The 15,164-nt window shown below is 40.2% G+C and overlaps 1 protein-coding gene across 4 annotated transcripts in view; it reads left to right on the top strand.

Annotated features, from left to right (window-relative positions):
• The window catches only part of SYK (spleen associated tyrosine kinase), a 76,542-nt gene that overhangs the window by 42,471 nt on the left and 18,907 nt on the right, over positions 1–15,164 (top strand). For 3 of the 4 annotated variants that reach the window (XM_042854591.2, XM_005307653.5, XM_065550384.1), the window contains 4 exons: positions 4,180–4,318; positions 5,679–5,760; positions 6,462–6,514; positions 14,096–14,164. In XM_042854591.2, the coding sequence (XP_042710525.1) occupies positions 4,180–4,318; positions 5,679–5,760; positions 6,462–6,514; positions 14,096–14,164 (343 nt within the window). The remainder of the gene's footprint in view (positions 1–4,179; positions 4,319–5,678; positions 5,761–6,461; positions 6,515–14,095; positions 14,165–15,164) is intronic. The other variant, XM_008163191.4, reaches the window with a different exon arrangement.

Below are 15,164 nucleotides of genomic sequence, written 5' to 3'. Positions count from 1 at the left end.
TAAAAGAAACCTGAACCTTATTGTTTGTGGTTTTTCTTAACATACAGGTACTTAGCACACTGACTTCCTGTACTGACTGACCAGTCAAGAGCAGCAAGGTTTCTGCTAAAATGGAGAATGACTTGCAGTTTGTTGTCCTGTGTATCGCTCTTAATAATTCAAAGAACTAGAAATACATGTTCAGGGTGGAGGGCATTGTCTCCAAAATAGATATGCAATTTTGCATTACATTCCATAGCATTTAGACCTCCATTCAGAAAGTAACTTGCACCATATTAGGAAATACAATCTATTATCTCCCAATAACATGGAAAGCAATCGTGTATCCAGTATATTGATCTGCTCTACTGAGGCTGACATTTTACATGTGCAGAGATTATTATTGTTAATGAGTTACCTTCATACTTCCTCTCAAGACCAGACATCAACAAGAGAGTAGACTCTGATTATAGTAAATTTTTTAAGGATCACAGATGTAAAGGAAAATGTTCTGAAGTAGGATACGGCTCTTCCGGGCCCGACATGTGCCTCTTACTTAGTCTCCTGCCCTGGTTCACACTTTGCTGCTTCTACATGAAATGCAGGCAGAGATTAAAAAGACAGAATCACAAAACTGTGGCTCAGGCATTTGAGAGTGTGCTGAACAAACTCATCCATATAGATGCCACTGGAAACTTGGTATTTTCTGTCCAGGCATGAGGAGGAGAGAAAGGTACTGAGACTCCTACCTGCCAAGAGATGGTGGGTGAGAGGAAAGGAGAGACTCCTTCCATCTTACATGTAGGAGAAGAGGGGGAACAAACACACACATCAGGAACCAGGAAGGGGAAAGAGAATTAAACCCCTTTCCTTCACAGCAGCCAGGAAATGAGGAAAGCATTACAAAGCCCAGTGGAGTTACAGGAACATGACCTAATTGTGTATTAATAAATACAACACCAACAAAAGCATTTCAGTACCATGTCTGGGTTTCATGCCATATATTTACCTCTAAGTTATTTGAGAAACTATTTGCCAATGATTAAGGATAAGATTATGTCACAGAGGTCACAGAACTCATGGATTCTGTGACTTTCAGAGACATCTGTGACATTTTCTGCTTCAGCCCCAGGACGGTGGGGACCCAGCGCTCTTAGCCACCATTGGCTTTGGGGAGACCTGTAGTTCCCAGCGGTCATGGTGGGACCTCGGAGCTGTTAGCCGTAGCGGCCTTGAAAGCCGCTGGACCCATCCTACCCCCACTGGGGTCCTACCCCCACTGGGGCTTGGGCTTCAGTCACCCCCCCCCATCAGCCCATTATTTTTAGTAAAAGTCACAGACAGGGCACAGGCTTCCATGAATTTTTGTTTATTACCCACAACCTGTCCACGACTTTTACTAAAAATAACTGTGACGAAATCTTAACCTTAACAATGATTCGGCTTTTCAGTTCTTTAATACTGTGAACCACCTTTGTGTATATACTGGTAACTCATTTCAATATCATTTAAACTCTGAAAGCTGTTTGATATATAGACCTGGCTGAGAAACAATTTTTCCCGCCCATGAAAAAATTTGAATTTCGGGGGTGGGGAGATGGACAACCAAAAAACCCTTTGTCTCAAATTTGGAGAAAAAGGTCAAAACACTGAAATTTTTCACAGGCAAGAGAACCAAAAATGGAATTTTTTGGCATGTTTTCTTGGCTGCCTGACTCCCCTTACAGGCAATTGCCCTGGGAGTTGGGCCACTTGCCTGAGTCAGGCAGCCTGGCCAACCAAGGATCCTAGGGAGCCTGGCAGTCTGACAAATGGACTGCTAAGAAGCCCAGGAAGGCATGTGGATGAGCTGGCAGGAAACCAGGCAGGTTTCAGTCTAAAGTTTAGTCAAAATTGACACATCCCTTCAGAAGGTTTCAATGTAGTTGAAGCTGCATTTTCCAGTGGGAAGACGTTACATCAGAAAACATACGGACCAATTCAGATGACAGCCTCCTACCAGCTGTGTTTGAACCTGGGGCCTCTGGATCTAAAATCAAAAGTCTACTTTTTCTGCTAAAGGACCAGTGTGACAGCATAAAGGCAGTAGCATGCTCAAACCATTTCCTGGGGGCAGCCACTGAAGGGAGACAAACCCATACTGGGCTAATATGACTACAATGCGCAGTATAGTTTTAAAAGCAGCACTACTGAATGCAGGCATTTCATATATTGTTTTTAGATTTCCTGTTTGGCCAGTATCCTGGCTGAATGTGAATAGTACACATTTTTCTTGCACTACATTCCATGGTCTCCTAGATAAATTTTGATTTTCCTTATCTTACCAATGAAGATAATGGGGAGAGAACATGGATCATCTTCATAACCTAATATTATGTGAAATAAATAAGAATTGCATGTGAATTCCAAACACTTAAGAACACAGAACCAGGATTTGACTTTTTGCCACAGGTCCATTAAGATGAGCACCCTGTCTGGGGCAGTAGCCAGAAAGAGATACTTCAGAGAGAGAAAATAATTGCTTGTGTGCAACAGTGCAATGCTCTATGTATCCACTGCAGACCTTGCACCTTGAACCATAAGATCTAATTTGCTTAACAAATATTAACATAATTAATACGATTAGACTGCTTTGTAAAATCCTGCTACGTTGCTTGAACATGACTTATAGTTAAGGTTAAGATTTTGTCACAGTTACTTTTAATAAAGTCACGGACAGGTCACAGGCAATAAACAAAAATTCACAGAACCTCCTGACCCATCTGTGACTTTTACTAAAAATTAAGGGGAGGTTTTTTTGGGGGGGGAGGGAGACAGCTGAAGCCCAAGCCCCGTTGTGTAGGAGGGGGTCCAGCAACCACCACTATGGCTGAGAGCTCTGGGGCTCCCTCGCCACCCGCAGAAGCAGACAGCTCCAGAGCACTCCTGCCATCCACGGTGGCTCATAGCTCCGGGGCACTCCAGCCATCCACGGTGGCTCATAGCTCCAGTGTCCCCGTCCCAAGGCTGAAGTGGAAAATGTCACAGAGGTCTCAGAAAGTCACAGAATCCATGACCCCCATGACATAATTTTATCCTTACGTATAGTAGTGTGGAAGTAGAGTAGTAAACACCACAAGCTAATTCAATGTTTCTCTTTTTATTTATGCTTATCTTAACCTGCTGTTATTTCAGATATCCTCCCCTCCCCCCACACCCAAATCTTTGTATTAGGATATAGGATAAAAGAGTGAAGAATCAGTTTTCACTATATCTACCTGAGGTACCAGAAAGACGTAAATACAACTATCAAAGGGGTAGCCGTGTTAGTCTGGATCTGTAAAAGCAGCAAAGAGTCCTGTGGCATCTTATAGACTAACAGACGTATAGGAGCATGAGCTTTCGTGGGTGAATACGTGGGTCATGCATCCGAAGTGGGGGTATTCACCCACGAAAGTTCATGCTCCTATACGTCTGTTAGTCTATAAGGTGCCACAGGACTCTTTGCTGTAAATATAACTGTTATGTACAAGAGCCCTGTCTCTGACTTCAGCCCTGCAATGCACAAAAGTGCATGCATTCAGAGCCCTTGACTCACTGAGGGCAGGTATACACTAGTGCTTAATTTGATCTAACTTATTTCACTCAGAGGTGTGAAAAAGACACCCTCGCTGAGCAAGGCAAGTTACAATGACCTAAGTGCTGTCCACACTGGCGTTATGTCGGTGGCAGACACCCGCCCGCTGACATAGCTTCCACCTCTTGTGAGGTGGAGTAATTATGCTGACAGGAAAGCACTCTCCTGTTGCCATAGAGCATCTTCACCAGAAGCGCTACAGCAGCCAGCTGCATTGGTGCAGCTGTGCCGATGTAGCGCTTCTAGTGTAGACCTGCCCATAGTACGCATGTTGTGCAGAACACAGGATTCTGCTGCTCCGTAGCAAATAGCTCCACATGTTGGAACTTCCTTCCTCTCTCTCTCCCTCCCCCCCCCCCCAAAGGAAAATGATAAAACAAACTTCAGAAAATGGCATTTTATAAAATTTACACTAAAAGTACATGAGGGTTTTCAAGGGAAGGCCTCAAAAGCTGGGATACAGATTTAGCCCTATTTCTTTTTGGAAAGCTTGTAGAAAATATGGTTGTTGGTTTTTTCCCCCCAAAATACAGGTGCTCGCTACTAGTTGAGATTAACCTTTGATATTTCTCTTGTCATTTCAGAATCAGGGAAAGGGACAACAATGGATCCTATGCTCTCTGTCTGTTCAGTGAAGGAAAAGTACTGCATTATCGTATTGACAGAGACAAGACAGGAAAGCTCTCTATACCAGATGGAAAAAAGTTTGACACCCTCTGGCAGGTCTGTTAAATTAATCAGTTGGACAACTCTCTTTATGTTTTTATAGCTCCAAATAAGGCAGTTTCTGTTTTACTTTACCATGCATCCGCAATCTTTAGCTAATTGGCTACATAATTCTAACTTAATTTTTAGTGATTTTCATCCTTTGGGGGAAAAGGGGGAAGTATCTTTTATTATAGAAAGCTATGTAAGTGGTACAGTTTTTGATAATGTGTTGTTGTTTTTTTTTAAATATGTTGGCTTAATTTAAAAATTCTCTAGTTATTATTTAAAGAATTGTACATTTCCTTGAATGAAAAGGCATTTTCATTTGTAAAAGCAAGATTAAATAATAGCTCTATGGCATTTCTGTAATGTCCCTTGTGACAAGCAAAAGACAGAACTCTGGTATGGTAACCACAAAGGGAATAGTTTAGGATGCTAGGCACACACAGTCCTCTTTAGCTCTGTGACTCTCTAGCTGGCAAACTGAGAAATACAGCCTGCCCAGCATTACCAACACTGTCTAAATCCTGGCCCAGATTAAGTAATCATGGAATGGATTGCTGATTATACTGTAGTCTGTAATAAAGATGAGGCACTGCAAGGAATAAATGTGGGTAAATTGAAAACACTAAAGGAAATGTAGCAGATTTCTGCTGCCGCCTATTGTTTAAAATTATATTAACACAAATTGTTATAACTGTATGTGTATAATGTAAGTCTATAGTTGTATATGATAATTGTTAGCCTTTCCCTTAACTATGCATGTCCTTCCTGCTTAATGCAAAGCTGAAAAAATGCTGATTTACTAGTGTTCTCCACTGTTGATGAGGAGAGCTGTATGGGCAAAGGAAATTCTTCCACCACAGACAGATACTGGTGGGAGGCGTGCGCACACACACATACTCTTCCCACTCTCCACCCCCCCCCCAATGAATATCTGCTATAGATGCTGTGCACACACAGGCACAATTTAGAAAGATAGGATTGAGAGCAAATACAATGACTCAGTGTGGTCTCTGAACAGAGCTGCAAATCCTGCCTGCATCCCCTACCCCACCCCACAATAGACAGTAGAATGACTGTGATTCCACAGTCTGTGTACAGGTAAAGTCATCCAAAAATGCAAAGGCCAGTTCTAATAACAATACATGTCTTATTATTAACATCACAGTAGTGTCTACAGGCCCAGCCAAGGCACTGTACAGGCATACAGTGAGAGGCAGTGCCTGCCCTGAAGCGTGTGGGCATGACAGACACAGAGTAGGACGGGAAGCAGAGGCACAGAAAGGTGAAATGACTTGTCAAGAACACACAGCCAGTATTATTGCCCAATATTACCTTCTGACATTCTCTCTCTTCTTTTTTGTCCTGGTAGTTAGTTGAACATTATTCATACAAACCAGATGGGCTGCAAAGGGTCCTCACAATTCCATGTGCACGACTTGGCTCAGAAAATGGTAAGTTATTCAGATGACTGTAAAACTCTAATGTTCCTGCTAAAGATAAGAAGAGGTGTGTGCATTTTCTTCGTCAGAGGAATAGGAACATGCAGACTATTATAAAGAATTGCTCTGGGTAGTGTGAGAAGGTGTGGGGGGATTCTGTATTATATAGAGCCATATTCTTGCCTCCAATGATTGCTAATCTTGATGGCAATTAGTCCCTTGCTATCCTCAAATATTTTAATTCTTCTTGGGATGGTTTCTCTTTTTCAGGCAGTGAAGTATTGTCTGCAAGCTTTTCAAGGCCAGTAGGCCTGGCAAGTATTCTATCTAGTCCAGAAAGCAGAAAGAAATTCTGGTCCAGGTTCTAAGGCTGGTTTATATAACAACAAGGGATGAAAGTCTCAACATGTCATAAAAATGGCTTTTTCTTCACTTGAAAATTAGTTCTCATAAGAATACAATATTGTAGCATTGTGATAACTAACATGGTGTTGAACATGACTTATCAATCAGTGTAGCCGGTGATTGCTGTGTTTAATATCTTGTCAATTGGTCATGAATAAAACCTACTGGAACCATAGCATGTAAAATCAGTAGTTAGATAAGAGTCCATCCACCCTGTTTTTTTTCTGCTGCTATATTCCCCACTCTTGGTAAGAATGGCAGCAATCTGTATGCTTACAAAGTAATTCCTATGTTTGATTCCCTTATAGCTAACATTATTTTTGACACCCGTCCACCTCCACTTCCCGGAATCCATCCTAAGGTAAGAGTAAGCAGTAGCAGCAATGCTTATGTTTAAGAAAAGCAAGTGAGATCCTTAGTATTTCTTAGCATTTTAGGAACTTTAATGAATGCATGCCACTACAGTAGTGAATTAATTTTCTTATGATTGCTGTATATAGACCAGGAGTCGGCAACCTTTGGCATGTAGCTCGCCAGGATAAGTACTCTGGCGGGCCGGGCCAGTTTATTTATCCGCTGACATGGCAGGTTCAGCCGATGGCAGCCCCCACTAGCCGTGGTTCGCCATCCCAGGCCAATGGGGGCGGCGGGAAGCGGCGCGGGTGAGGGATGTGCTGGCCGCGGCTTCCTACCACCCCCATTGGCACAGGACGGCGAACCGCGGTCAGTGGTGGCCACAATCGGGCGAACCTGCCGCGTCAGCAGTAAATAAACTGGCCCGGCCCGCCAGGGTACTTACCCTGGCGGGCCGCGTGCCAAACGTTGCCGACCCCTGATATAGACAGTACATGGAAAAGTACATTACCCCTGTTTTGAAATATTCTAGTTGGCTTATTCCTTTAATCAGTTTTTGCTCAGAGTTATATGCAGCACATAATTCTTTGGGCTTATTTTATAGGCACAAGATTCAAAAATTATGATCTATCATATGCAAAAAGCTACACTAGGGCAATGTTGTGGGCCATATCCTGTACTAATTATAAAAGCAGGGGGGAGCTGAGATACTGCATGGTGCATCTTCTGTTTCAGGAATCTGCTGGCTAAAACAGAATCACTTTGCTGAATAAATTATTTCCACAGTTAACACTTGTTGCTGACCTCAAGTTTTTAAAGGCCTGATCCAACATGCGCTGAAATCAGTGGGATTTTTTCCACTGACTTCAATGAGTGTTGGGTTGGGCTATAGCTGACTGGGAGGCTAGAAGCACCCTTGTTCGACCACAGACCATGAACCCTTTAGGATGTGGTTTGCAGACAGAGATGACAGCCAGGCCCATGCGCTGGGCTGTCTGGAAATATTCTTCCCTGCTGGTTCTGCAAAAGATGAAGAGACAGTAAAAGATTATCTAGACTTTCTTCCTTTTTTCTCATTACTGCTGCAGGGGGCAGGATTTGGCCCCAAACTTGACATTTTAATTATACGACGCACAAGAAATTCAGAATTGAGGTTCACACCAAACAGAACTGCCCTGCTTGCCCATATGGACTACAAAAGAGTCTTTAATTACATGATCACCAAACATATGCAATCATATCACTTGTTATATTTTAGGAAAATACATGGATACTTTCAGAGGCACAAATGGCACCTATCTGCCACTAGTTTTTAAAAATATCTAAAATGTGAATCTTGTACTTGTATCACTTACGAATGTTTAGACTCAGATTTAGGATTCCAGTTAAGGAAACATCAGATACAGAAAAACAATACAGGAAGAGTCTGAAATTGTTGCCCTCTAGGGAAACTCTTTCTGGGATAGAATGAGAGAGCTGATGTACCCAAACTAAGACTGTGTTTTAGGCCTACAGGCCCATACCAGCCAGAGCCTGATAAATGGGCAGTAGTTAGGTAGACTGTCCTGGCTCTCCAGGAGTGACGATCAGTTAAAAACTACATGTCACATAGACAGGTGAGTGTACAATACATGAGCCTGTGGTGAAGTGCAGGCTGGTGATAGCATTTAGGTAAACAGCACAGTACCCTATGTTTAGCCTTTTAGTGTTTGATCAGTAGCAACAGAACATGAAAGGCAGTGGTGCCAGAGAGAAAATGTAATATTTAAAATAATGTAATACCTTTGCCAAGCAAAGCACAAAATATGACAATAGCATTGCTGCCTGCATGCATGCATGTACCCAGGCTGTGTGAATACTCACACTGGCCTCAGGGACAACTTTGACTTTGTCACACACTAAGGGCCAAGTCGTGGACCAGTTCACACAATCCAGTTAGAGGAGTGACTGCACCACAGTCATTACTGGAGCCTTGCAGGGTCAGGGGAGATCCATGTAGTAATTTAAAAAAAAACAAAATAAACACTTTTTAAACCTGTACGTCTTCACCTTGATCACAAGCTTTGGGTGAAATCCTGGCCCCATTGAAATCAGTGGGAGTTTTGCTATTGACTTCAATGGAGCCAGAACTTCACCCAGTGTTTTTAAAGAAGAAAAATTCCTGGCTCTCAAAAGTGCTGCTTCCCTGCCCTGCCGGCCCAGATTAGCTCTAGTTTTGTGCTGATGGTATGACTGCTCAAGCTAATGACTTTAGCCTGCCATCCATTCCCTTCATCACAAAACACATCCACTTCTTACTGCAATGGTAGATTGTTCAAGTGGCTTTTTCCACAGAGAAATAACCCCAGGAAATACTTTCATGAGAGTAAGAAAGATTTTTGTCAGAATACTGTCCCAATGTGCTATATCATCATACAACATCTGGATTTGGGCCAAGGTTTCAAAAAGTGGCCAGTAGTTTTGGATGCTTGAATTTTTGGGTGCCAACTGAAGACACCTTAATGTGGCCTGATTTTCAGAGAGTAAGAGGCCAGTACTTTCTGAAAATCAGGCCTCTTTGACATATACACCCAAAACCATTAACCATTAAAATGTGAAGTTTAAACATGTCAACGGTACACAAGTCATCTTATTTCCACAACCTTAGTGGAGGCAGAATGTTAAAATTCAGCTTATGCGAGAACAGAAAATACTACCTATATGCTTGCAAGTTTATAAAGGAAAAGTAAACACTTGAAGCTCTATAAAGTGTTAGCTTATAGGAAAAAAATGTAGTTCTATTTTTTTATTCTATTAACTGAATAATAGGTTAAATTGACCAATGTTGTGTGATCATGTAATGAAAGAACACAGGCCAAACTCTTCTCTCCACTTCATCAGTGAAATTACAGTGCAGCTCTAATTCTAGTTTTTTCATTATAATTTAACGTTATTTATATCTCCCTAGTTGTTCATGATTCTTTACATATGAAGGTCCTGCAAATGCTTAAAAGTGTGTTTTTACTCATGTGAATAGTCCCATTGAGTTTAAAAGGCCTGTTCACATGAGTAGAATTATACACATTCTTAGTGTTTTCAGGACTGGGGCTCAAAACACTAAAACTTCAAGGGACTTACAGATATAGACCTGAGTCTTCTACCATGGAAGTGAATAGAAATTTTGCTATTGACCTAGTTTTGAGCCCTTTCTTAGACATATGGTAAAACAGCAAGGAGAGTTGGGGAGAACAAAGGGTTCCATGAGATAAGTGTTATGTGCATACCATGTTAGTTCCTTTTCTAAAATTATTGTTGTAAGGAGAATATATTCTCAGTAATATATAATTTATAGACTTTACTGTAATTAACATCTGAACATTGGGATGCATTAACAGAGATCCTTGTATGTCATTTCTTTGGTTTTTTAATATAAAGGGGAAAAATTGAAAATTACATGGAATCCTATTATCTACAGAGCTCAAAAGGTTTATTTACCATAGTTGAATTCCACATGGGCATCCTTGTGGAGAAACAGTAACCCTTGAACTGTTCAGCTGACCACTTATGCAGCAGTTCTTATATACAGGGCTTAAATTAAAAATTAATTCGAACTGCACAGATAGAAATGCATACTCAGAAGAATAAATAACAGTTGCAAACACTGATGTAGACCATGTAGAATCCGCAGTTAACTATCTATTTTATTCCAATGCACCATTTCCATAGCATGCTAGGTCTGTTCTGAGATCAGAGTTTTCAGAAATCCTGGAGCATTATATCCCTTTAATTTTACAAAGCTGGATAGCAAGGAGCTCCTCCCCTTACTTGCCTTTTCCTTTTTAACTATGGCCACTCTCCTCCTCCCACAGACCAGATTCTTCCTGCCTGCCAACCAGCATACATCCCAAATCCTTCCTCCTTCACCACCAGCCAGAGAGCCAACAGGGTCTCCTCACCTAAGCAGATTTCCCTCTGCTTCTCCACCTTCTCTCATACTCCTTATTCCATATAGTTCTGCCTTCCTCTCCGTGTCCTGCTCCAACAAGCCCCTATCACCTACCTATCTTTGTCCTGGCTCCCTTCTTCCTACCCTACCCTGTTACTGCTGCTTCCCTTAGTCTCTGGTCTCTTTACTCCTCATCTGGCCCCATGTTACTACTCATCCCCTCAACCTTCTTCTTCTCCCCTACTTGCTATTCTGATCCACCTTTATCCCTATGCGTAATCATTCCCCCCATGCCACTAGCCCTTCTCGGTTGCTATCACTTTCCCACTCCTCACTCTGTTCTTGAATTCTCTAGATTCAAAACCCAGCAATGAGGAAGTTACCAAAAGGAGTGGTATCTTTTGTGTGAGAGATGTATTTAATCATGAAGTAGAACGGGGAGATTTGGATCTGAAAATAGCTGGGCAGCCAGTTGAGCAGTAGAAGCAGCTGACACTTTTCTTTCCATGATACTCCTATTTTAAACCTGCAAGCACATTTTTCTTTGGCCCATATCTTTAAATAACAACACTAGCCTCTACTTTGAAAGAGAGAAAGCTACAAAGAATGCAGGACTCAATTTAGCATAAATACCAATGGTGACCTATAAAACACAGAGGAGGTGCTCAGAGCAGGAGATTTAATGTGCTACAAGAGAATATTACATGGAGAGACCCCTATCTAATGCCCACTATTCCACAAAAAACATTCACAGTCAATAGACTCATCTGAATGGAATTCTTCCCAAATACATGCATCAATGACTGCCCTTAACATGACTCTACAGTCAGAGATATCATCCTTTGCTTCTTAGACTTGGCTATTGCCTGAGCTAGACTGATTAGGGGTAGAGTGGGAAAAACTTTTCAGCTGAAACTGTTTTCAGCCAAAATAGGCAGATTTGGATCCACCAAAAACACTTAATGAATTTGTGTCCATTTTGCAAATTGTTTCTGTGAAAAAACAAAACAAATCAAAACAAAACAAAAACTGAAGAAAAATCTGTTTTGTCAGATGTTTTGTTTTGACATTTTCAAAATTAAATACTTTGGGAAAAAATAAAAAGGAAAAAACTCATTTGATCCAAAATGAAGTTTCATTTTAGATCAAACAAAATGTTTAGTTTGACCCAAAATGATTTTTTTTAACTTTTTGACTTGCTGAAAACTTCCAAAAAATTGTTTTCACGTCAACCTGAAAAAATATTTTTATTGCCAGTGAACCAAAAAAAATCTATTATTCAAATATTTCTGATTAAGAGGTCCCAGCTTGTTTTGGAAAAGGCACCCAGAAATAAAGTTGTGTGGAATATAAGGAGATAGATAATCAGCGCAGGAAGAAAAGATGGAATAGCCATTGCTGTGTTCACAAGACAAGCCTCTAGTAGTCCCAATATTTCTTAGCTCATGAGAGTGAAGATCACAATTTGTGGTTTCAGAGAAGCTACTTGTGTTTATAGTTCACCCTCTGGAGCGTCAATGACTAACAGAGCAGTAGGGTCTCCTGTAACGTTATCACTAGGCCACCAGACAAGATGTCAAAATCCAGTCCCCTCTTCTGCCACACTGAGGTCTCCTTTGCAGTGAAACCAGAGCAGAAAGGGGAGACAGGGTGTTGGAAGGCTGTACAAGAGGTGCATATACAACACAGAGCATGAAGCCCTGCTCATCATCCCCATATATAGCAGTACTCCACCGAAGAGTTGGGCAGGGTAGAGACATTTTCTTCCCATCATGTAAAGGGACCCCAAGTAAACTTCGTCAGCCACTGGCTCTACCACCTTGGGGATGATTCCTTCACCCTGAGCATCTTCCCAAAACCTTGATCAAGGATTTAGGCCAGGAGATGAGTTTAGGATTTGAGCCTGAGATCAGTCACTAACAATACAGAGAAGCAACAAGTCTAGAGCATCCAGATTTCATCAACGGTCATCTGTCCAAGTATTGTTATATTTATATAGTAGTTACCATGCACTAGGCATGTAAGTTCTAGGTCCAAACCTAATTAGTTTTTACATTTTTATGAGTGCCAGCTTATTTAGACTGGTACTGCCATCCTCCTTCAACTTCTACAAAATATTCATCTTAGGATGCATTTTTATGTCTGCAGTACTATCATGTGAATTAGTTATTATTAGCTCTAAAGCCTTACAAACTGCTGCATAGGCATCGGGTCAAAAGTTAAGGAACGACTGTTACAGGAAAAGGGTGATGAACAGTGCTCACCCTACACAAAAACTCTAAACGCTTTAGAAGATAAATTCATTTGTTGCAGGATAACTAGAAAGTTCCCAAAGGTTTTTGATCCCATATGGAAAGAGAACATTGTCAGATTAAGGAAAATAACTGATTCAATATGCAATTTTTAAAATCTTGGAACTTTGGTATTTCAATCCTAAAATTTGTCTCTCACCATACAGCACCCATTCCTGAAATCGGAATATGTATATGTAGACCGAGTTTGATGTTTTAAAACAAAGCTGCTTTTTTAGTTGTTTGAAAGCAAATGATCCTTTTAAAAAGAAAGCTTTGGGGAAAATACAGCTGATTGACTCCTCTTTTCAGTCACGTAAAACAGTCTCAGAACTTACTTTTGACGTTGAAGGTTTAGAACTTTTCAAATAATTAATTTGGACATTATTTTGAGTTATCTTATTTAAAAAGAGTCTAAGTGCCATATCAACTGTAAGTTCGTAATTTTTAGGACAACACAATACTATTTCAAAAATTTCAATGTGTGCTCTTTGTCCCTGTTTATTTCTTAGAGAGAGCCATTTAGGGCTAATCAACTCATATAACATACTTGCCAAACAACATATTTGCTTTTGTTTTCAATTAATTTATATAGGCATGACTGCATTTGTGGAAATCAAAATCTATTGGTTTTTTATGTTTTGTTTTGTTTTTCAAAATACTGTTTTGAGTTCAATTCAGCTTATGTAGTTATTTTTTAAAAAATAACCATCTTATGTTAATTCTAAAACCAAGGTGTGCTTCAAATTGATAGCTGTATTAACCTTACATTATAGGTGGAGTGTTAACTGCTTCACATTGGTAAATCCTGTTTATTTAGGGAATAAGAATTCCACAATAGTAGTGAAAAAGATTTACTGTGTGAATGACTGGGAGAAAAGCCTTGTTGTCTTTGATTTATAACTGTAGTCAAATTTGCCTTTTGTATTTCTGCAAAGTGTGGTGTATTTTCCAACTTTGGAAATTCTATACAATACCAAGGACTAAATTTTGCTCTACATGCATGGAACCTCACTAAAATTAGTGGGATTGCAAGAGTGTAACTGGAAGCAGAATTTATCTCAACGATGCTAGTCAACATGTAACAGTTGTGTTTTTCTCTCTTATGTTGGGATATAATGATTTCTAAAGGAGAGATTTGGAAGGGGAGGGAGTGATATGGTTTAGGGAAGATCTGTTGGAGATTTCACATGTTACTTTTGCATACTTTTTGCTTCAACGTAATAATTTAAAAGTATACTTAGAGGCAGAGTAGAGAAAATACCAGGAATGTTTTGGAAGGTTGTTCTTGTAAAAGTACATCTGTTTATAAATTACCGTTAGATATTTTCCTGACACATTTACTGTTCCTCTTTGACATTATGGTTTCTAGACTTGGTCAACAGGTGGAATTATCTCAAGACTCAAATCGTACACCTTTCCAAAGCCTGGCAGCAAAAAGGTGCATAATATAGTCTTTGTAGGTTTTTGAATGAGTGAAAAGACTTACCCACACTTGGCTAACCTCACTTCTTTTCTGGCTTGCTGATACTAAGCATGTGTCTGGCTACTAACAATTTGTTCATGTAGATTTTATAATCTTTTTGCTTCTAATCCTTGTTTTATCTAATCACAAATCATATGCACAAATGTGGTCTTGGTTAATTGAATTAAACCAATGCCTGATCCTTAGCAACGGTAAAAGATTTTTTTGTATTTTTAGATAACTTAATTCCTCACATCCAGAAATGTTAGCACTGTTTTCAGTATGCCTGAGATACAATACAAGGAAGATACTTTAAAAAATAATAAATTATACCAGTACAAAATTATATTTCTAATGTAAATAATTACTAGCCATCAGAAAATTGGCTTGCTTTATGTATTAGTGAGTACATTTATGGTCAAATTTTCAAACAACCACTAAAATGCTTCTACAGAACTTATGTGCACAGATCATGTCGTTATGTCTTGGAGTTGATCATGCATTGTGCAAATGCAGTGTTGCAAGAATAAGCACAATAAGTAGGTAGGAGGTGCCGGAGAACTCAATCCTGCATTAAAGAGAATACTCCTACATCGCCAATAAATTATCGTTGCACAGTGATAGGTATAGAGGCAAAGCCTCAAGCACATACCTAATAGCTTCATTGCATATTGAGAATAACACTTATGTCCTTTCTTTCACCCACACCTCACCCTTTTTTTACCCTATGTTCTTGAGAGTAAAGAAGCAGACACAAAAGATGTTTGAGATTTACTCCTGGTCAGTCTGGAGAACTATGCTTAGTGCTTACCTTATTTGTCACGCTGGAGCACAAACATCCTTTGCTCTCTGCTGGGCACCATGTGAGGACTTACAGAAGAAGGCCTTGTTGTAAATGCCCCATTTACATGCACATGTGCTTGTTTGTGTGCACAATACTTATGGACACAGATTTTAAAGCCCATCTGAAAATTTG

The sequence above is a fragment of the Chrysemys picta genome, chromosome 6, assembly GCF_011386835.1.
Source record: "Chrysemys picta bellii isolate R12L10 chromosome 6, ASM1138683v2, whole genome shotgun sequence".
Lineage (NCBI taxonomy): Eukaryota > Metazoa > Chordata > Testudines > Emydidae > Chrysemys > Chrysemys picta.
This window is presented reverse-complemented; position numbering and strand designations above follow the sequence as displayed.